The 25004-nt window shown below is 36.4% G+C and overlaps 1 protein-coding gene across 3 annotated transcripts in view; it reads right to left on the bottom strand.

The window, feature by feature from the left end:
- Positions 1-25004, bottom strand: part of rhbdf1b (rhomboid 5 homolog 1b) — a 40497-nt gene that overhangs the window by 15070 nt on the left and 423 nt on the right. Inside the window, exons 2-4 of one of the 3 annotated variants that reach the window (XM_079851420.1) lie at positions 8275-8425; positions 8012-8154; positions 3439-3552 (exon numbers count right to left, since the gene is read on the bottom strand). In XM_079851420.1, coding sequence (XP_079707546.1) covers positions 3439-3552; positions 8012-8154; positions 8275-8397 — 380 coding nt within the window. In that variant the 5' untranslated portion in view covers positions 8398-8425. Of the gene's footprint in view, positions 1-1364; positions 1713-3438; positions 3553-8011; positions 8155-8274; positions 8426-25004 lie in introns of those variants that run through there. The other 2 variants (XM_079851421.1, XM_079851422.1) reach the window with 2 other exon arrangements.

Here is a 25004-nt window from a genome sequence, read left to right as displayed (position 1 = left end):
AAGAGCTCTGTAAGTTTTTTACGTTCATTATTGTAATGTTATGTGCTTTGAGACATGAGGTAATTTAACGCCGTCTCTGGTCTTATGATGCTTTGCAGACTCTGCTGTGTGCATTCATGTGATTTGAAGGAGCCGTGGCTTTGGAGACGTGGAAGGGAGGGTGGGATCATACGCTTTCAATGCTACATTGCTATAACTCTCTGAAATTTCCTACCCAACACAATAAATTCACTTGTGATGTGTTAAATAATATGATTTGTTTTCAGATAATAAACCTTGCATTAAGTTTATTTTTCTCTCACTAAATTTATTTATGCTTATTTAAGACCAACTTTTCACCAATGTGTTAAGAAATACATTTAATTCAAGAAATAATAATCTCTTAATATCTTGTGCAATTTTGCTTCTCAAGTAAATGTGTCTTATTTTAAGCCTGTCTAGATACTTTACTGGCAAACAAGACCAAAACACATTAGTGTGTACCCCTCTGAAACACAACCTAAGACAGAGCACTTTTTTTTAAGTGTTTGAAGTGTGTGCAAATGCTGGTAGTAAAGTTAGGACATCAGCAGTGTTTAGAGTAAAGGCCACATAGTAATAACAGAGTCGGCTGTGCATCATTACAAGGAAGGCCAGCTGAGGGGAGGCCTTTTAAGGCAGCTGAGGGGGAGTCACCGCCGTATTGTCCCCCTCTTTTTGGAGGAATGATTTGAGAAAGAACATTTCAAATCAGCCATGAAATATAAGAAAATAACTTGATAAACTGTTCTGCTATCCACTGAAAAACTGAACAAACTCATCTACTGTAAACACTCAATATGGTGATGAAATAAATCATTGGGCTCATCCATTACACACAAAAAAGTTTTCAACTAAAAATAAACTTTCCTAAACAAGATTAATTTACTTCAGATGCAAAATGAAATAAGCAATTGCACATTATTTTTAATAAGGAACGCAATCTTTATTCCATTAAAACTAGCAAACTATGTGGGAAACTTAAACCTATGAACATTTTCAAATATACCTACAGCTGTTGGCCAATCAGAACCAAGTATTCCAGAGAGCTGTGTGATTAAAACCAAACACATGGAGATGATCTATAAACCAAACCAGACCATAATAAACCAAACTAACAACCATAATAAAGAAGACCTGCTTTGATACTAAAAAACACTCTTCAAAAACAAGGTTCAATTCAATTAAATTTTCAATTTAAAAAAGTTGGCTGGTAGTTTGTTAAAAAAAAAAAAAAGCCTTAAATTCCGAAAATATCCAAAAGCACAAATATTTAATACAAAAATCCACAATTAGAAGTTCTTTAGAAGTTAATGCAACATAAAAAAACCACTCCATTGACCTACCTGTCTAACTCATCCCAGGAGGCAAGGAAGGTCATGTCTGAGGTAGAGGAGGAATAGAAGCCTTCACACTGAGTGAAATATTGGCTTTTCATTCCTTCTACCCTCTACATCACATGAAGTCATAGAAGCAAATAAGACATTTCCTTGATGCCAGAGCTCAAGCAGAAAATCTGCTTCAATCCAAAGGATCAAGACTCGCTTAAACACTTAAACAGATCCTTAATGTGTCTGAGACCAAACAGCAGTGATTCACATGTATCCCGGCAGCAACTCCACTTTACTCTTGCCGCCTACTCAGATAGTGTTTGAGGAGTGTGTGTAAACATCCAGTAAAATACCAGCTCATCTGACTAAAAGAGAGAGACAGAGAGAAGAGAGAGAGAGGGTAGGGGACGTGTCGAAACATGAGGGAAGTGTGAGAACTGGGACTAGACTCAGTTTGCACAATTCAATCATGACCATACACTCACACATACAATTACACATGCCTCAAGCAATAATACAGTGTCCCACAGAACAGGCAATAATCCTGAATAACACAAAATCCTCATCTACAAGGGTAAAGACAACACATTTCCAAGACAAAGGACTCCATCCTTCAAATACCCCGGTGGAGGGAAAGAAATGATCATTCACCACCCATCTTAATTTGACATGCAATTCCCAACATGCACTATAGGCACTGTGCACATTAGTGGACTTTAACAGCTATGAGTTTGGACAGTCAATCAATTAACTTGTGGATAGTTTTGTCAGTGGCAGAGGATTTGAATGGGGATATGGTACGGTTATACTCGGTTATAGAGCAAGTTTTCAGACAAGTTGAGGACCCCTAAATATATGATGATCCCATTGATAAACTATAAAGGCAGCTATATATCTTCATATAAAGACCTACTTTGTTAGATAAAATTAAGCTAAGATATGTTTCCTGAATTAAATATTTTTTCATGTATAACGTTTTTTTATTAAATAATTGATTAAATAAATAAATGAATAAATAATATATTGTCTTTCCATTAAATAAAATACATCAAAGAAACCTGAAAGTTTCAGAGTCTCCACAAAAATATTAAGCAGCAAAACTTTTTTCAAATCAGCTTATTAGAATGATTTCTGAAGGATCATGTGACACTGAAGACTGGAGTAATGATGCTGAAAATATAGATTTTTCATCAGAAATGCGTTACATTTTAAATATATATATTTAAATAGGAAACAGTTATGTTTAACAACTGTTATAGTATTTTTATTCCTTACTGGTAGAAACTAGGGTGTCAATACAATAAAATAACAATGATTAATAAGTTCTTCTTCCCCATATGAATCAGTAATAATATAGACATGACACATCCACAACTTCAAGCCTACACTCCAGAAACCCGTGCAAAACAAGGTTTACATTAATAAAGCATGAGTCACAATCAGCGGCAGAGTTGAAAATAGCCGAAAGAGGCCCACATAAGCAATTTTTACAGCATTGTGAATAACACTTTCTGCCATGACATGTTCTTCTCCCACAGCTCAGATATTCCTTTGATGGTAGACACATGGTGGACTCAAGAGTCAATACACTATCAGTTGATTATCTTAGAACACAGCCAAACCCAAAGACACAGATGTGAAGGCTTTGATGCGCTCCTGTTTTTGTCTAGAGGAAGAAAGGAACTCTTTTTCAAGTTAGTGTAGGAGTCTGACGTGTGTGTTTGTGTGTGTGTGTGTGTGTTCTGACATTCTTTCAAAGCCAAATTAAGTATTATGGATGATCAGGGAGCGGCAAATAGCTGTCGGAGGGGCTATGCTATTTTATATGATTCATCTTAAACTTAGTGTGGGCGAACTGGATTTAAAAAGTCTTGAATGTTTCAAAATACTGATGAAAACCAGATTATTTTTTGTTTTTTTATGAAAGAGTGTTAAAAGACAACAAAAATGCCTCCTATCACATAATTAATTTGAAAAAACAACACATTCTGAAATTACACACTGAAACTACTACACCCAAAAAACTTTAAAATGCAACTGACTGTAAATAAATTGCGACTTCAGAGGGTCTATATTGGTTCCACGGTACCTGAGGACGATTTGCGGCAGTGACTGACGTCTGGGGGGTTCCAGACGTGATAAACACTGGCCTTTAACCAGGACGGTGCTCATCTGCTCAAAGTGTACCCTCTTCCCTGTGGGACTGGAGGGGATAAAGTGAGGAGGATCAGGAAAGGCAGACGAGAAAACAGGGGAAGAGAAAAGATGGAAAAGCAACCAGTTAGGTTACAGAAGAAAAGCAGAGATGGGAAAAAATTGATGCATTTAAAAAGTTGACAGGATCATATTAATTGCAGTAGAAAAGCAGAAAGGAGGTTAATAAAGAGGACAGACTCTCTGTCATACAAAATTTGAGCACAAGAACAGATGCTGAAAAAGATGCACACATGCAGTCAAAACGAACATTAGTTTGATTTACTGCTGTGTCTCCTCACAGTGGAGGACTTCATCCATACATAAAGAATTCATAAAACATCGCAAGCCATTAAGATAAACAGCACTTGTTACTGAGTCTAAGGAGCAGTCAGAGATTTAAAAAGAACACAGATTAAAAAAAATCTTTATTTAGTACCTGTAATGCATATTGGCCTTTTAGCTTAGTCACAGCACAAGTTACTCTAAAAAGATTAATGCAACTTCTAATGAAAGTATGTGCAACCAATATACTACATTTAGTTAGAGGAACTTAATCATTTCTAGCAATAAAAGTTTGAAAAGTTGATTATTAAAAAAAACGTAAGAGCTGCAAATTAATCGTTAAAAGATCACAATATCGATTCGAACACCCACGTGATCTTAATCCTAAATAACAATAACAAGATCTTAATAAATAATTCGCCTGTCTATTAAACATTCAAATGTGCTTGCACTACCGCTGACCCAGTTTGAGAAAGCAGTCACGTTTAGGTATGAAACAGCTTCACTAACCGTATTTTCAATCACACATTATCGTTATTTCTGTGTTTAAAATATTAAAATTACCAAAGAAATACCTACTGAGATAAAAGTTTATATTTTGGATATAAACACTAATGTCTACGGTAGCGATCAAAATAGCGTAACTTGGTGCTTCAAATAACGATTGTTAAAGGGATAGTTCACTTTGAAATTAAATTTTGGTATGTTTTAGCTTACCTGAAGGGCATCCAAGATGTAGGTGTCTTTGTTTCCGCAGTAGTTTCAATTTTGATATTTTTAGGTCAAACCGTTCTTGTCTGTCAGTCATATAATGCAGGTCTATGGTCACTGTCTCAAAGAGCATGCACAGAGAAGTCCAAATTCAACAATTCCCCATCGTAAGTACACATTGATGGCCTAAGACACGAAACGAGTGGTTTGTGTGAGAAAACGAACAGTATTTATATCGTTTTTACCTCTACACAACCACGTCCAAGTGATCTGAGGGCGCGCGCGCATCCTGGTGACGTGTGCGTGCGTTCTGGCTTAGTCTGCGCAAGCGCCGAAAAGTGTACAAGAGGTAAAAACGATATAAATACTGTTTGTTTTCTCACACAAACCGCTCGTTTCGTGTCTTAGGCCATCAATGTGTACTTACGATGGGGAATTGTTTAATTTGGACTCTGTGCATGCTCTTTGAGGTGGTGACCATAGACCTGCATTATATGACTGACAGACAAGAACGGTTTGACCTAAAAATATCAAAATTGAAACTACTGCGGAAACAAAGACACCTACATCTTGGACGCCCTTGAGGTAAGCTAAAACATACCAAAATTTAATTTCAAAGTGAACTATCCCTTTAAATAGCAATTCAACAATTCTCAATTCATCCAGAATAGTGCAGCTCTAGTTCCAACTAATTTTAATATAATTGAGTTGTGGCCCTGGAACCAATTAAATTGTATTTATTTCAGTTCAAATGAACAGAGTTTGCATAGCACATACTATGCAAGTTATTTACCACGAGCACTACTCTTGATAGTAATGTAAACAGAAATATAACAAAAAGTCTTTTAAATGTCAAAAATAACAGCAATAAACACTAACAGCTTTCCCTTTACTAAAAACACATCAAACATCAATAATTGTAACATTTATTCTCCTTATCCAGTCTAATGCAAAGCATGCTGTAAAATAGAAATCCATTGCCCTAGACATATCAAGATAATTTCATTTAAGTTACTAAATTAATTAATTCATAGTAAAATAATTTAAAAAATAAGAAATATCAGTTTAAATTATACACAATATTAAGTTGATGTATTGATCAATATTATGTCAACAGAACAGAACTTATCAAAATAATGTTTGCATCTAGAATTTTTATCTTGCATCTATGCATTTGTATAAGTTGTGGCAACAGGTCACCTAAATTGAATTTTAGATTGTATGTTATTAAAAGAGTACTCACCCTCAAGCCATCCTAGGTGTATATGACTTTCTTCTTTCAGACGAATACAATCGGAGTTATCTATCTATAAATTACAGGAACATCTGTCTGTCTGTCTGTTTGTCTGTCTGTGTGTGTGTATGTTATTCGCATATCTCTCGAACCGTTAGTCCGATGGATTTCAAACTTGACAGGTGTCTTGCTACGGGCATGAGTAAGTGCAGTGCCAAGTTTGATGTTGTTTGGATTAGAAATGCAAAAGATATCGCTAAATATATAGGTAAAAGAAGCACACATTGAAGATGTTTAGAAGGTTGTGGTTTAAAAATAAACATTCTGACATTTTTTCGGAGTTTACTGTGTAGCCTGCTCCCTGAATCGTCACACTTATTCATCTGTGGATGTTAACTGAATCTGTAAGTCAGCTACGCTGTTTACTTCTGAATATATTTCATTCTAGTGCGCTTAAAGGTGGTATCAGTGATTTCAGGCCCAAAAAAAATTATCACATTCATCTAATCTTTCCTAACGTCTCTGTAGGCAGCCTAGGCTCTGAGATCTGCACACAAAAACAGTTGGTTTCACCACCACTCAAAACCAAAACAAATAGTGTTCCAACCAATCACCGACAGGGGGAGGGTGTTGTGAGGTTTTGAGCCAGCTTCTTCTTCAGCTCCGACTTCGCGTGCAGCCGTGCACGAGCACAAAACCTCACAACACCCTCCCCCTGTCTGTGATTGGTCGGAACACTATTTGTTTTGGTTTTGAGTGGTGGTGAAACCAACTGTTTTTGTGTCTCCCAGCTGGCCATACCACTTTAAGGTGGTCAAACATGTTTTTGCAATTCAGTATCCAACTGACCAGCTTGGACTAGCTATAAACTCAGCTAAAAGCTCAAGGTGGATTTTCCAGGCGGCCAAAAGGCTAATGAATCATTAAAGACAGTATATGTACTAAATGAAGAATATATTTTAGAAGAAGTTGTGCATCTTTTTCAGAAACATCTTTCCCCCATGGAACTGAAATAAGACAATGGCCAAAAATCTTTTACTCCTAATCTCCTCTTCAAACAGCAATGAATACACAATGACACAACTTCAAATACACAATGACACATAAAGTCAGTGTGGCATTAAAACAAGTTTTGAGCAACTCCAATATGACACTGAAATAAACAAGGCTGTGAACACAGTTATCAGTTTTGCTACTGTGCCAGCCAGCATTATGCTAATGCAGATTTTATTATATGTGGATTTGCATGGGTGTATCTGTTTGTTTAGTGAATTTGACTAGATATAATGACACTTCAAATAACTTTTAACATCCCTGCATGCATATTAGCTAGCCACCATGAGCTTGTCAAGAAAATGACTCAACACAACACAGCATCACAAAAGACACAACTATGCAAAACAGTATGTGGTACACACCAAAGACAATTGTAAAGTACAAGAGAACAGTATATAAAGTTAATATCTTCATTGTTACATTTCTTTTCCTACTGCAAAGACACAACTACAAGCAAGTAAGCCAGTAAAATGTAAATGCTATGCCTTTTGCAGCGCTAGAAAAACATTGGCTCAACTGATAGCGTAAGTTTGGGACGGGACAATCAGTTTGTCCAACCAGTTGAAGCAGATTGAAAACTATTAAAACTAAATCTTTATTATTATTTTTTTACATTTAGTTCCATGAGTGAAATTCTACACTTCACCTTAGATTTACAGTACTGTTCAGTTTTTTTTTATGTTTTTGAAAGAACTCTCTTATACTCACCAATTAAGGCTGCATGTATTTGATCTAAAATATTGTGAAATATTATTACAATTTAGTTTTTTGATTAGTCTATTTTAATATATTTTCAAATGTAATTTATTCCTGTGATGGCGAAGCTGTATTTTCAGCATCATTACTCCAGTCTTCAGTGTCACATGATCCCTCAGAAATTATTCAAATGTGCTGATGCTCAAAAAACATTTCTTATTATTATCAATGTTGAAAACAGTTGTGCTGCTTAATATTTTTGTGGGAACCATGATACGTTTTTCTTTGATGAATAAAAAGTTCTAAAGAGGAGCATTTATTTCAAATAGAAATCTTCTGTAACACTATAAATGTCTTTACTGTAATTGTTTGATCAATTGAATGCATCCTTGCTGAATAATAAAATCATTTATTTATTTATTTAAAAAAAAAAATCTTACCGACCCCAAACTTTTGAACGTTAGTGTTTGTGGATGTGTAATTTTACCTCTTGATGGTCTGGGAGATGGAGGGTTTGCGTAGGACCGAGGGTCTGCGGCAGGCATTGGGGTCGACCGGCGGGCATCTGAGCTGGATGTTTTCAGTGGGTACGCTGGCACTCCGCAGGTACAAGCTATTACGCATGACGGGCTGTAGGACAGGTGAATAGTAAAATATTTCAATTATTTTTTATTTCATGGAAACACAAGTGTTTCAGAGTAAAACAATATCTCTTTGATCTTAAGCAAAAGTCTAGCATCAAATACCCACCTGGAGAAAGTTATTCTGTTCCTCCATGGGGTTCGGGACAGTGGGGTGGATGTGCAATTGGAGCCAGGGCGGTTTCTTCCTCTGCAGGCTGCTGTTCGTGCTCTCGTCCTCAGCTTCGGCCATGTCTGCCACCCCTCCCTTCGCCAGCCAGCTGTAGGATCAAACAGGGTCAGATAAACAGCTCAAACACACATAAATGCACAGATATGGGTGAACAATGCACACACACACACAACATTGCTGCCTTACATAAGACACATGCCAAAATAATCCGCATTTCCATCTGGTTGTTGAGACATGATGCACTGCTGAGACTGCAGTCACATCAGAGTAAAACTACAGCTGCTTTTGTCCTCCTGGGACTCACAGTGTCAATGCTCAAATGAGACATTTTAATTGCACTTTTTTGACATTAAAATCGTCTTATGAAATGGGCAGCTATGCAGTATATGAACACTAATACAGCAATTCATAGTAGCCTGTTACAATGCTTCAGTTAACTTAAAAATATCAAATGTGAGAAAGGTGTGTGCCCCGACTTCTCCACCAGAGGATGCAAATGTCCTATTCTTTTGCAGTTTAATTATTTGAAATTGTTTGTAGCTCTAGGGACCACTCTTAGAAAAAAAGGGTCCTTGACTCAATATAAAGAACCCTTTATGCCAAAAAAGGTTCTATATAAGGAGAAATGTCTTTAATACTTCCATGCTTGCTTTTCATTTTTTTCTACTCAAAGTATGTTAATGAGCTGTTTATTCAAACAATTTAATTCAATTTAAAACTGAATTAAAACAAAATGAATAAATCCATAAAATGATCCCATGAACCTTTTCTTTCAAGAGTGTGCCTTTGCCCATGTATAGTTTTTCCCTTCAAAGCAGAGCAGTTTGTATTCCTATAGGAATGTTTTCATTTCAACAAAAGAAAACTCCTGAAAGATGTGTGATGGGGTGGTCAGATAGGCTGGGCTGCTAACACAAACACTGTTCAATTTCAAATTGGGGTCACTAGAACAGTGGAGTAACATCACAGTCCTTCTCTTAACTCAAGTGGGTCTGTCCCTGGCCTGCTGTTAGTGCACTGCAGGTCAATACCGATGATGAAAAGCATTTCCCAGAGCTGCTAACTTTAAACAGCACAGGCAAACAAACAGAAAATGCATAACCAAAATGTTTCATATCAGCACAGCTCCAGAACTGTTGATAGTTTCAAGCTAGTCATACAACAGCACGTTATCAGAATTCCTCTGAAACCCTCCGCCTCCCCCAGCTCCACCTGCATAAATCTGCTAGGGGATTTAAGTATGTCTCTTTGCGCAGCAGCAGCAGCATATCTTACATGCTCACTGCAGTGTGTATGTGTATATTGGCAGTAGCAAGTCCATGCTTGCTCTCCAGCAGCAGCAGTGTAGCAGATCTAGTCCACCAAAACCAAGTATTAACCAGGGTTCCACCACGCATTGGCCGTGAGACACACGCAATTCAACCAGTTCACACGCTCACATGCCACACCGTGTATTTCTCACGCTGAAAAGGCAATGCCAACCAAGTTGTCCTGCAAGCTTTATATATAACGTTGTAAAGTTGAAGTTTCCTGCCGCCAGCACGTATCTCGGTCAGATTGCGTTCGTAACTAGGCAACATAGATGCGCGAACACACGGAAGTTGACGGAACATTCTCGGCCACCGTACGTTCATTAGGTAACCAAAAACATTGCGCGAACACACGTCGTGATGGAGAAGGTAAGTTGGAAGAAAGCTCGTCTAACATTTTTAGGCTAGAACATTTAATATATAGCCCATCATATACATTATTATTGATGCAGTCAAAAACTCTACAACTACTTTGCAACCAGGCCAGAAGCTTTGGCTCAGTTTGGCTAGCTTACGTTATCTGAAACTAAGGGAAATGTTAGTGGGTATGGGAAGGAATGAAGATGTATTTTCTTCAACACAAAACACATTTCATAAGCTGGAGTGTGTACTCTTGTGTACACACACACACAAACACACACACACACCTTAATACTCTAATATGTAATTTGTTCACAATATCCCACCACACAATAAATCATTATACCATTTCGACTAGACACATTCAAAATGCAAAAAGATTTGTTTTTCCAAACTGTTTGGAGCAATTTGTTATATTTTTGTAATTTTTGTATATTTGTAATTTTGAAATATAACATTAAAGAGTATATTTGATGTGATGAATTGCTCTGTCATTTATCAGATTTACCAATTGTTATCATTTCAATTTGTGCTGGTTAATTATGAACTTGGGGGGCGGGGACAGGCAGGGGCGGGGCTTTATTAGGGCTCCTCCCCTAACCGCATGTGATCTCACTCCAAGCTTTTGATAAAACTTGAGAACCCTGATTAACAGTGCCATATTCAATAACTAAATAGCTAATACAATAGCTAAAACAATTCCGAGACTTGTAATAATTGCAATATATATAGTATTAACAGCTTTAAATTAATAATAAAGACAAATCTATTTTTGGAATGCCAAATAAAATAAAAATAAAAAAATTATTATTGTATTATATATAATTTATTTATTACAATATTTTAATATTGTATTACACCAATAAAAATATAGATACAGTCATAAAGATAATTTGTTTTCTGATGGATTACCAGAGCCTCAGACTTCAAGATTTCATAAAAGCAATGAAAAAATGTTACTACAAAATTGTTTTATGTGTGCTTGGTTGTAAGTGAAAATACAGCTTTTCAAAGCAACACATGACAAATCAGGGCCTGTTGTTCTGTTCAGTTTTAAATGTTCTTTTCTAAATGTCTATGGCTGAATACTATATAGACTCTGTAATATAATTATTGAACCGATTGGCTTTATTTGAAGAAGAATAAGCCAAAAGTGCTATTTGACACCTACTCTCAGTGACTATCCAGACAGTTTAGATCATGAAGCATTGCAGAAACATGAATGAATAGCGCTTACGAAAACTAGGACACTTTTACTAAAAGTTAAACTTAATCCTTCAAACAACACCCTATGCGTTATTTGGAAAATCCCACCACATCCTAGTGCAGACCACATTTTTATCCAAACAAACACATTCAAATGTGGTTGTAGAAATTTCAGGTTTGGGCAAGAGAGTAGCACTGACCCTTATAAACCGACAAAATAATTTTTCTTTATATTTATATCTTGAATTTCAGTATTTCCCAGAACTATTTCATGTCTTGACTTCATTGCAATGTGTATTGGAAAGCACAGGTTAGAGCAAAATGTGACAACTGGCAAACGATTAGCTAAGGTCACAGATACAAGCCTTTATAAGCTCTTGATTCATACAATTTACTGTATCGACAAGAAATGATAGCCTTTCCTTTCCAATTATACTAAACTGCTGATAAAACCACAGCGATTGACCTAAAACCACTACAGAAACTGGACATTAGAGGAAGCAAGAATTTCCCCGAAATCCACTTGAATCCAGTAACCTAATTGCTAGTTACCATATAAAGACTTTCAGCTCATAGCTGTTAGCAACAAGCAAACAGCAATAAAAACTAGCACAGATCTGGCCTGATATACATCTCCCAGCAAACACTCCATAAAATATTAATCAGGTTATTCGGAAGGCACACAATCTGAACTTAAATTAACTGATATAAAATATGGATTACTACAGTTATATTGACACTAAAGGGGTTATTTTCCTTCCCTTAATGACTCCTACACACAGATGTGATCCGTTTCACATTCATTACAAGAAAACACAGCTGTTTATATGCTATTTGTCCAAGAATATAAAACAATTACGGTTTTTAAAGCAGTATACGGTATATTCTCTGTTTTTAATTCATCACAGCTTGGTCAAACCGTCCAAAAGAATTGTTTCTTATACAGAAGAAATGACATAAGGAGCCCACATGAGTAGGCTGTTGTGTTTGTAAAGTTTGTTATTACAGCAAAGTACTGTGTATACTGAGTCTTTTAGAGCACGGAGGTGAATAAAAACATTTATAATCAAAAGCAAATCACATCAGGGGCCTCAATATTCTCTCATTATCTGAGGCACAAATTCTCAAATGCACCCGCAATGCACCAAATGAGGTATTTTGTACTGGATTCACAAATGTGAATGTGGAATTAACATGACTATTACGACTAATAAAATATAGTATGACTAATAAACTTTTACTTACTGGGAACAAATGAAACATCTGTGTAGAAATGAGAAACACTGTACTTCAGAACATCTTCCAAATGAAAACTGTTTTGTGTAACGTGTAATCCTGTTTTAACAGTTAAAATGTAATATGCCATACACCAAAAGCAACCGTACAATATTACGAGAGTGTTACAGCTCAGATAAAACACAATATTTAATATTTTCTATGAAATTATAAACATCACATTTCAAAAAATGGCCACATTTACTTCCATTGTAAGTGACTCTCCATTAACATTAGATTTTTTGCTGTCGATTGAGCTCAACTTGTAATGAACCCAAATTACTCTTCTGGTGCAATTAATGAGTTTCCTCCTTTGTAATCATAGTTCTCCTTCCTGAGGTCCTCCTACATGAGGTCTGTGCTGGAAAGGACATGGGTGATGTTTTGACTTGGGCCAGATGTTCCAAATGGGACATTGAGTTGGTTTTTGTAGAAAGGACTAGAAGGCAGATGTACTTGATGAATGACCTCATTTGGAAAGCACTTCCTTCCTGAGCAGGGATGCTTTTTCTCTGCTTTCACTCTCACATACACGATTCTATTAAAAGATGTGCTCCGTATTCAACACTGTAGCATTTTCCTTATTTTGTGGATGCAGTCTGTAGTTCTCGCAATTACTTATTTCATTTTCAAACAAATCTTTAAATGATTATCGGAAATACATTCATATAGAAGGTCAAAGTGGTTACAGTAAGAAACCCAACAACCCAATGCTGACTGAATAATGGGACACGCACATTTTTCTCTGCAAAAGATGGTTAAAAACTGCTGGTCTTGTTCGAAACACTGGCTCGACTGAGACAAATTTATTCCATGAGCAACAATTTGACACAATAGTTCCTCACAGAAAAGAGGGACGACAAAGACATTCAGAAGCCACAGGAATCTGATCTGTGTTTTTCATCCTTTTGACGTCAATAGAAACCTTCACAAAAGAGGCACATTCATTCAACTCTAATAACTGAAATGCTGCTGTGATATTTACTCTGATTTGTGCTCCAGGTTAATATTTTAAACAAAGAAAGACATGTCCAATGATAATAATCTCTGTGCAGTGCACTAACCACAGAGGTAAGGAAACTAGTGTGAGCGTTTCACTAATGGCGCATTTGGCATCAATAAATGCTGAAAAACTTGCATGCACCTTTAGGAACCAAGCGATTGGGCATGAATCCGGCTGATCCGGGCAGAGCGCTCCCTGCACATTCTGGGAAATGCCGCACATACCACTGGACTGCTAGAGCCGTTCTGCACTGTTTCATCGCATTTATTTTGGTTGGCCAGTGAGGTTAAGACTGGATAGAGTGCGCTATAATGACTCAGCTGACCTCTGCATGATGGGTCAGCCTGATCTTAGAGTTAACTTGTTCAACTAGTGTTCATATGATGGAGGTCTCACTCTCCAGCGTTTTCACCAGCAAGCTAGCTTAACCTTGCAGCAAGATTTAATCACCTTTATTAAAAGAAAAAAATTAAAAAATGAATAAAAAATATGCTGAATAATATAATACAGATATTAATGAGTAATTGTGTAGTATTGTTGATAGATTATATTTTTTTATATGAAAATAATTAAAGATTATGCTTAGAATAAAAGTATTCATTAATAAAGAATTTCATTCTTTTAAGTTTTGTTTTCTTTATCATATCAGGTGAAATTAATATCAAAGTGAATTTTAATACAGAAAAAAGATGCTCATAATTTAGAGAATTGTACGTATGAATTGTATTTTAATGTACATCGCTGTTTGGGGTCAGTAAGATTAAAAAATACACATTCACCTAATATACATTAAAATGATCAAAAGTGAGATTAAAGACATTCATAATGTTATTTAATTGGGGGGGGGGGGGGGGGGAATAAGCAGCACAACTGTTTGCAACAGTGATAATTATAATATGTTCTTGAAATTAGCATATTAGAATGATTTCTGAAGGATCATGTGACACTGAAGACTGGAGAAATTATGCTGAAAAATCAGCTTTGACATCACCGGAATAAATTACATTTTAAAATATATTAAAAATAGAATATTTTACAATATTACTATATCTTTTTACAGTCATTGAGATCAAATAAATGCAGCTTTGGTGAGTAAAAGACGCTAGACCAAAATAAACCATCTTGAAATTAATTTAAACTAATCTATGCAAGGCCAGTAGAGCTCGTCTGTTTCTCTTGGCTGAAGACTGGACACACTTACGGCTCTTTAAATTAACAAAACGGTCCATTAAAACTCCATGGCTGTGCTTCAGAGTGATGCAGCTTTAAAACACCAGAGTTAGTATGCCTGGATTTCAGTGTGCTGACAGAGTGGCACTGGTGGTGATCCCAGAGTGCATGCTGGGAGGAGCAAAGGTGTTGAACGGTTCCTGCTAGGGGACTTCAGATCCATCTTCTGACCTGCCAGCAAACATCTTTCTGTCTCAGTTGCGTCCATCGCCAGCCAAGAGGACTTTCTGCAGCACGTGCCAAAACAGCATGTGATCTCCATTTAAATACTTTCCAGAGTGATGGCCGCCTGGAGCATTTCCCACTGGAGAGGACTCGCTGTGTGGGCTGTCTGAATTGATTTGATTTTGCTGTTAAAATCCTCACTGGTTTTTGATGGAAACATTAAAACTGTGCTAATAAAGTCACTCTGTGTCATTAATTCAGAGGGACACAAGTGCTTCAACACTTCCATAACATCATTTAAGGGAAGAAAATTGCAATATTCCAGAAACAAAGCAATTTAATTCTGGAAAATCCCTTCAATTATGCATTCACTCCCACGTGAATCAGTCTTTGCAACTGCCAAAGCTGTTTGAGAATAATATAGTTCTCAACTCTAAAAACAGACAACCCTTTAAAAGAGTGGCTCGTCTGGCAGACTGTTTTATACTTAATATGCTGTGATTGTGACAGCGTAATAATGGTTGAAAATGGAGGGAACTTTCGAGCCATATTCATTGAAGAACCGGCAGAAAGACGCTCGGTTAATCTGACAACTATAGCAGAGTATGAGCAAAAACAGGCCAAGTCTCACAACCATAAATGAGTAAACCTGGCACTCACATGAATGGCACACAAAAAACGCAAACCTGATGTTGATGTCATTTGCGTGGAACCACCAGGAAACAGCAGTCAAAACCCCATAAGAGAGAGTGTGGAGACACAAACCAGTCCCTGATTTACATTTACTGTAAGCCACGGTGATTTAAGTCTCTTCCAGTAAGACGGACACCAACATGTCAAACTCTATAGGCTTGTAGGACCGTCAAGTATCATGAACTATTAATTAATATAAATATAGTAAAGGTTTCGGGGAAGTGACATTAACATAACCTGATTTATCCATGACTTTGAGTTAGCATACAACTTTTTTCAAAAAATAAAGTGCCCCTATTAAATTCTTTCAGATATTACCTTTCTGTTTTTGTAAGAGGTCTGTGTAAAAGGTCAAAGTGCACGGACAGATAGGAAAAGAAAGGACAGATTCTTAACTGCTTGAAACGACTCCTCAGTAATTCCAGTCTTACACACTTATGTACTGTATGTTTGTTACGAATTTGCATAATTCCAGCCTATGGTATTCATTGACTGCTTGCGAACACATTTTGACCTGCCCTCAAACATTGTTGTAGCTGAGGCCTGGAAGAGTTTGGTGTGTGTTGTCGAGAAGATGCTGTTTTCTGAATCCACTTTGCATGCTTCTCCAAAGGATGAGGATTCGAATTGAAACCAACACCATAATGACTGTTCATTTCACTGTAGTGCTGAGGAGGCCTCCAGAGCTGAAATTCAGATATGGTTTCCGACGTACGCTGTAAGCAGTAGACCAATCACAACAGACTGGGCCATCTGGCCAATCAGAGCAGAGTAGGCTCTTAGAAAGGAGGGGTTTAGAGAGAACGAATCCTTTAATCGAACTGTTTCAGACACTGTAAGAAAAGAGGTGATGCTGCAGTTTTTTTTTACCTTGGATGCCAAAGGTCATCTCCAAAACAAAATTATTGACCTTTAAAATAACAAAATAGGGGAAATTTAAGAATGCAGTGGGAAAAATGTTTTTCCCTAAAACAATTATAAAAATATATATATATAAAAAGCCAAACTACATAAGGTTTTATTTTCACGCATTTACATGCAGAAATTAAAAACATGCTCATCAAAGAAAAGTTTTTAATAATTTTATGCATGAATTGCATTTTTATTGATTTTTTAAAAACAAATTAAAGACATGTCTTTGACCCATTTATCAAATTTTAGAGAAATGCCATGTGTAATCATCTTTGCATATTTCTTAAAAATAACTTGTCTGGCCTCCATTACCTGACTCATGTCTGCCAAGAGCTTGACTTTGGGATATAACAAAGAATGCCGTCTGTGTTCACATATCAGTTCTCTCCAGTGAGTCCAACACACCCAATTAATAGCCACTGAGCGGTTCCTCTGCTTAATACTTCACAATCCCAGCATCCATCAACATGCAGAAACATGCAACTCAAACAGGCTAAGCCTCGCACCAGCATTACACAGCAGAACATGAATGGTGCTCATATAAAAACCTCTTTTAACCATACGTTGACAACGGCTTCTATTCAAAGGAAAGCATAAGAATGATAAAGTCTATCTGTAGCCCTGCAGATGGGCAAATGGTGTCGTATTTGAGAGCTGTGGGGTGGATCGCCGCCTTTGTCTAAGAAGTGGCTGCTTTCACAATAGTGCTCATTATGAGGCATCTTCACACTGTGAATTTGACATGAACACTTTCTCTGTTGGATCACGCCGTATGAAAATAAAATGTTAATTGTACGCAGATGGTGCATGAGCTTGAAAGGAAAACAGACAATAAAAGGAATGTTTCAAACATCTGACATCCAAGATCAAATAAAGGCGCACAAGGTCTCGAATCAGACGAAAGCCAAATGTTTCCTCCCCAAAAGACTTTAGACTCTGCAAGGGTTTTAACAGAAAGACATGTGATTATTTCTGTAGGAATTGGTAGAAATTCTTCCCTATTTAAACAGGAAAGCTGCAAGTCTTTCAGTCAAGAAGCAGCAGGCTGTCACAAGCTTTAAATAACATTGAACATCATTTATAAGACCACAATTAAAGTACCTATCCTACGTTTATTGGGTGAATCAAAAAGCCTGAGGATGTGTGTTTTTGCAAATACATGCAATCGCATGTTTTTGGATATTTACTGCTAGTAAACTGTAAATTTATATGATTTGACTATAAATATAACCATTAAGCACTATCCTTCAAAGAATTCTTATTACTGGCAGTAAGACCAAAAGGATGCTTTCAAAAAGGTCTAATATTAATCCTATAATATTTATGGAAGGAAAAACTAGATCAGTTCCAAAAAAAAAAGAGACTGTGAATGTCTCTGAGGTAATTGCATCCATCTTTCAAGATTTTCCTTTTTGATGCATCAACCTGGAGGAGAGGCTAAAAACAGACTGGGCCTTATAATGAATAATAATTTAAATTTCAAACAATAAACTTTCATCACACAAAGTTTTCATATGAAATTAATTACTTTTATGATACTTTTTGGGAGTTTGACAGCCGCTGGTTCCCAAGCAGCTCAGGCAACCTGCTAAACATCTCTTTATGTGTTTCATGGAAGAAAATGTCATACAGGTTTGGAACAACATAAGGGCGAGTAAATGATGACAGAAGCTTTAAAGTCAGCATGAAACGGAAGCTGCGATAGTCTTGTCTTCCCTATTTTGACGTATATCCGAGAGAAACTGCTTTTCGAACAAGAAAAAATGTAGGGCGGGATTGATTTTGTCCACCTGGAATTGACTGGATCATTGATTGGAACCCCAGTGTTTATCTGTGTGCACAATCACATTTTACGGAGGACAGCTTCCAGATCCTAAGTCTACAATGGCGTCTACTCACAAAAGCTTCTCCTGAAAGACGGAGCGGTTCCCACTTTGTCGGGACAATCAGTTGTTTATGGATCACAACCTGTAAGTATGCTTTATTATTTGTTGTTGGCCTTGCCTGCTAGCTAACATTACAGTGTTGGGCTCAGATCTACTAAACAGGGCAAATTAGAGTGAGAGTGCAATTCCAACAAAGCGCAGATGTGGAAAGTGGAAAGATCTGCGCGTTATCTAATGACAATGCACAAATTAAAAAACGCAGACACAGCCGGATCATTTCCATAATGACCAACGCAATCTACCAAGAGCAGTGCAAATTAGCGTCTGGTTTAAGACATGCTTGTTTTGGGCGTTAAATAATGGCGCAAATACCATTAAACCGACTAGCGCAAACCTTAGTAAATCACCTGCATTATTCATTTAAACACTCTCCTCCCATAAATTTTGCATCTAAAAGGGAAACTCCTACAAACGCATATGCGATAAGGTCAGCCGCAAAAATGACCCTGTCCACGCCTTTTAAGTGCTATTTCTTTACTGCGTGTCTTAAGTAAATCCTGGCAGTAGTTTTTTAACATCAAAAAAGGGTTTGCACTGGCACAGGCTGTTACTAAACCTGGCCCTTAATGTAGTGTTTAGCTCTGAGGCTCTCGTGCATGATCCTCTTGTTCGTAAAAACTCAAATCGGGCTTGAATTGGTGTGGCAAAATTGATGCCATCATTAATATTTACACCTGAGCCAATGAAACTCGGTGTTATGGTAAGGGGAATGACATTTCCGGAACATGCTCACATCACAACACACTGGGCTAGCAAACCAATCAGAACACATTTCGTATTTCGGAAGGAGGGGCTTCATCTAAAGAGGAGGATACCCCTATAAAGGCGATGTAATGCATACACAGTCATCCTTTTGGAGGGACTTCTGATCATCTTTACCATAAACACTTACAAAGTACAAAGTTTTGAAGCCAAAATAGTGGGAGGAGGGGGGGAGGGGAATAAAACAAACTTTTTTTCTTCTTTTTTTTTTCTTTTTAAAGAACCATTTTCATCATCAGTGATGGGCATTTATTTAAATAATCTGAAATATTCAGGTCATTGACAAGAGCCTAAAAGCCTCTGAAATATATGATGACGCACAGACTGCCCCGAGAGCAGATGAACTTGTCCTACCACGTGATGTCCTAAGGCCCAGACACAACCCATGTCTCTGCTGAGGCTACTGGGATTATAAAACCCCTGCTCATTCAGGATAAACTTAATTCTTCATAATATTTCTTTCTCCAAAGCAAAGTGGGAAAAAAAAAATCAGCTTTCAGTAACAAAAAAATGACAGTCCAATCCTGTTCCCTATGTTAGGTCTAGAGGTCCACTAATTACTACAAACGTAGCGTCTTTTTTTTTAACAGTGCCTATATCATCACAACAGACAGAGTCTGGATGGGGCCTGTAGTTTCCTGATAGGACCAGCAGAATTGAGAGAGACACGGAGAAGGAGAGAAAGAGTTGGTTATGCACACATGGGGTTTACCCACCACAGTCTGCTTTTTATTCCAAATTCAGCAGACAGGAAACGAAGAGAACGAAAGAGAGAAAGAATCAAGAATAAAGGTAAAAATATCACAAATTAAGGTAATTTGACTCTCCACAAGAGCTGTATCATCAGTTTTAATTTTATGCTTTTATTTCCATTACTTCATGCCATAATGTCCTCGCAATTTTTTATTTTTTTTTCAAAATCTACTTTTAGTGAACATCCAACAATATATTTTTTCATCTTTTAATTTCCACACACAATACCCTGGTGCTCAGTTAACTCCACAGAAAAGAACTGACCATACCTGCAGTGTTGGGGAAAGTTACTTTCAAAAGTAATGAATTACAAAATTGCGTTACTCCCAAAATAAGTAACTTATTGCGTTACTTAGTTACTTTTTGTGAAAAGTAATGCGTTACATTACATTTGCGTTACTTTTTATCACCGGGGCTGGGCTTGCTTGTTTGTTTTTTAATAACAAAAAAAAAAAAAGTTATATTTTTGGCAAATGTTAAGGCCCTTTCACACCAAAAGTGAAATGAATAAGCCTCAGACTGAAGGAAATACATATTTACACCTGTACCGTAAAGGGCGCAGCTCAAACAAACCTTTTAGCTGCTGTTCTGGATTAAAGAACAATAGGATACAAGAGAAGGAAGTTCAACAAGTTCAAAAAAAGTAATTTGTGCTTATAAGTATGGTTGAATTAGATCATTGAAGGTCAGCAGCAAAGACATTGGTTAATAAAGTGAGATTAAATACATAAAGTATATTTGTGTAATTTAATATAGTTAATTATAAAACACACACACACCACTTCCTCACTTTATTTGTCTCAACATGGGGACAGGAGAGCTGTCAGTCAATAAATGTGAAAAAGTAACTAGCGTTACTTATTTGAAAAAGTTTTGCTGTAAATTGAAAAAGTAATGCGTTACTTTACTAGTTACTTGAAAAAGTAATCTGATTACGTAACCCAGGTTACTTGTAATGAGTTACCCCAACACTGCCTGTGCATGGCTGACTAACAGGCCTTTTGCTAAATCAAACCATCCATTACTCTATAAAGCCATTACTCAAGTTGATTATCTAATGAACTGAACGGATTGCTCAAAAGAAATTTGGAATTGAAAGCACTCCCTGTGAACTGATAGTTTGGGATAGGTCTGAACTAGTCTATACTTCCTGAATGCTGCAAGAAAACGTTTGTCCACTTGATTGTTCATATACTTGCAGTATTATAAATGCAGCATGTTGCAGACATGAATATTATTTGCATATTATTGCATTGAATATTAAAATATCAAACCAAGTGGTATTTATTTTGAAAAAAATAATAAGCAAAAGCACATTCTTTATGAAAAAAGCTCACAAAAAGTTTTAAATTAAGTGTTGAGAAGATTTTTAGGTGCGGGTTAAATTTTTGGGGAAGTGTTCAACATTTTTGGGGTGGTATGACTATGAAAGAAATGAAAGAAGTGAAATAAGTCTCTTTCACTTAACAAGGCTACGTTTATTTGATAAAAAATACAGTAAAAATGTTGTGAAATCTTATTAAAATTTAAAATAAAGTTTTGTACTGTATTATATTTTAAAATGTAATTTATTCATTTAATAGCAAAGCTAAATTTTAAGAAGCCATTACTCCAGTCTTCAGTGTCTTTAAAAAATAATCTTACTGACCCCAAAACTTTGAATGATTGTGTATGAGCCATGCACTAAATTCAATTACAATGCTGTCAAAAAGAGGCCAGGAAATTCAGTCCAATCTGATGCAAAACTGACGTATATACTGATTACCAAACAGCTAGGGATAAAATTGAAATCTTAAAAGATTATAAATCATAAGCATAATATGACCTTGCATAAGGAAGAGGTAGAACATCAGCTTGAGGGAGATGTGTGAGAGTCTGCTGAACAAAGCCGTACAGTCTGCTGTGATTTCATAATATAACACCTATTCAAAGAAACAGTCAATTGCTGTATTTATCTGACGTGCTATTACCAAATTGAGAGACGCAAAGCTATGGTAAAGTGTGTGGGTTCAAATCACCCAAGCTTATGATAAATCTACAAATGGGATCATATACTTCTCACACACAACAGCCTCATCACAACAGAGGAGTTTACCTCACACTGTAACATCTCTAGATGCTTTAGTTACATGCATACAGCAGCCAAAAAAGCCACTGATATGTATTCGCTTTTATTTCAAAACATGCACATGAAAAGTAGACCTGTCAACATCATGAAATCTGAATTAATTTTCATACAAATAATTTTAATTCAGTTTTGTTCATGCCACTCTGTAAGTCTCATATGTTATTTATTTACTTGGAATTGTATCTATAATATATCAAATTATACAAATAAAATTATAATAAAATAGACCCATATGGTTTACTTTAATGCTGTGAAAATTAATGTTTATATAATATAAAATAATATTATATAACATTATATAATAATGCATTGTGATTAAACCCACAAAACTTCATTTTGTAGAGCTTTGACTGTCACAACAGTGTTTTATATATTCGTTGGCAAAACATGTTTAAAATTTTAAACTGCACAATTATTGCGGTTATCTCAAATAATTGTGATTTGATCGAATAACGATGCTCAGACTACTATTTAATAATCGCAACAGTCCCACAAGAAAGGAACTTATAAGAATAACCAATAACTCTAAAATGGCCAAGCTTGATATAAAAGTAAATAGGCCTATTTATGCAATAGATTCAGTGAGCATTGTAGTCACCAGATGGTTGAATGTTGGCCCGTCATCTTCACAAAAATCTGCACGCAGCATGCGGTCTCTGTGTGTCCAGCCACTATTGAATAATCAATGATTTAGAGATTTTAATTGTCAGATACAAATGATATAAGAGACTTCCTTGAGGTCCCCTGAGAAGGACATACCTGTTCTTTTCACCATGAAACTTAGCGCCTCTGCTCATATACAGCACTAATGGCTCAGAGCAGTACTGAAGGATGTGTTCCTGAATTCCCTGGGCTACACTTTCACCTTCACGGACCCTTTAATAGTGTCCAGACAGGCCAAATACTTAAAAAAATTAATGTGCTTTCCACATCCACGGATAAAAGTATGCTTTGATTTGTAGTCACTCAAATAAACGAAAGAACAACCAGTTTCAGGACATCCGATGTTTGAATTGACTGCATGTGCACCTTGCACATTCCTGCAGCTGTCACCACTAAAATTTGATTCAGCTTTCATAAACATGAAGGATTTCTGCATAGACAACATTCTGCAATAACTGCTCGAGAAAAAAAGATAGCTGGGTTGTAAGTTGTCACAATGGAAGCTGCTATTAAAGGGATAGTTCACTTTGAAATTAAATTTTGGTATGTTTTAGCTTACCTCAAGGGCATCCAAGATGTAGGTGTCTTTTTTCCGTAGTAGTTTCAATTTTGATATTTTTAGGTCAAACCGTTCTTGTCTGACAGTCATATCATGCAGGTCTATGGTCACTGTCTCAAAGAGCATGCACAGAGTGCAAATTAAAACAATTCCCCATCGTCCAAATTAAACAATTCCCCATCGTAAGTACACATTGATGGCCTAAGACACTATTTGGACGATGGGGAATTGTTTTAATTTGGACTCTGTGCATGCTCTTTGAGACAGTGACCACAGACTTGCATTAAATGACTGACAGACAAGAATGGTTTGACCTAAAAATATCAAAATTGAAACTACTGTGGAAAAAAAGACACCTACATCTTGGATGCCCTTGAGGTAAGCTAAAACATACCAAAATTTAATTTCAAAGTGAACTATCCCTTTAAACAGCCTATATTGGTTAACATGAACTAACAATGAACAATACTTCTACAGCATTTACTAAGCTTTGTCAATGGTAATTTCAACATTTACTCATACTTTTTTTTAAACTTAAGTTGTTCATATTTGTTAAAGCACTTTGAACTAGCATGAACAAACAATGAACAATTAGCTTTTTTTTTTTTTTTTTTACAAACTAACGTTAACAGAAATTAATACATGCCTTAAAAAATATATTGCTCATTTTTCGTTAATATTAGCTAATAAATATACTCCCGGTTTCACAGTCAAGGCTTAAAGGGATAGGTCACCCAAAAATGTAAATTGTCATCATTTACTCACCCTCATGTTGTTCCAAACCTGTATGAATTTATTTCTTCTGTTGAACACAAAAGAAGATATTTTAAAGAATGTTGGTAACCAGACAGTTGACGGCACCCATTGACTTCCATAGTTTTTTTTGTTTTTTTTTGGAAGTCAATGGCTCCCGTCATCTGTCTGGTAAACAACATTTTTTAAAATATATAATTTTGTGTTCAACAGCATAAAGAAACCCAAACCGGTTTGTAACAACTTGAGGGCGAGTATGACACGTTTTTCATTTTTGGGTGAACTATCCCTGTTTTATCTCAAGATGCACACCAGTAATGTTTTTTTCTAAGGCATGTTTTAAAAAAAGCAATTAAATGTCCTAATTGACCTAAGGCCTAATCCTGGCTTAGTCTAAAACCCTGTATGTGAAACTAGGCCTTAGGCTTCTAACGTGATACTTTACTGTAAAGCGTTACCATTGAAACATTTAAAACATGTGAGATCTTGCCCTGAGAACATGACAAATGGCAAAAAGCAGTTTAAAATATAAAACAGAAATATTATGTTGTTGGAGTTGTTCATATTTGTTGACATTCTTATGTGGTTTATTCTTCTGGAACATGGAGAAAAGACTGAGGAGAATCCGTGTCCATTAAAATGACTAAAGCAGTGACACTCGTTACACTTAATCCACCAACTGCAGATTATCATGCAGCCAGATTACAGATGCATGCAATAGCTTTGCAAAATCATTTTACAGTAGCACACATTTATGGGCTGTGTCTAAAAACCTGGTGAGCTTCCTACCTAGACATCTTTTTTAGCCAGAACAGGCAAATACGGTGACCCAAAAATGTTATCTAGGTTGGCAGCTCAGTAGTTTGTAAGACAGTCATAATTTTAAAAAAAATTATGTGCAATATGTGTAGCCTACTTCTGCACACAAGCCCGGGCAATATGCTGTTTG

The sequence above is a fragment of the Squalius cephalus genome, assembly GCF_949319135.1.
Source record: "Squalius cephalus genome assembly, chromosome: 19".
Lineage (NCBI taxonomy): Eukaryota > Metazoa > Chordata > Actinopteri > Cypriniformes > Leuciscidae > Squalius > Squalius cephalus.
This window is presented reverse-complemented; position numbering and strand designations above follow the sequence as displayed.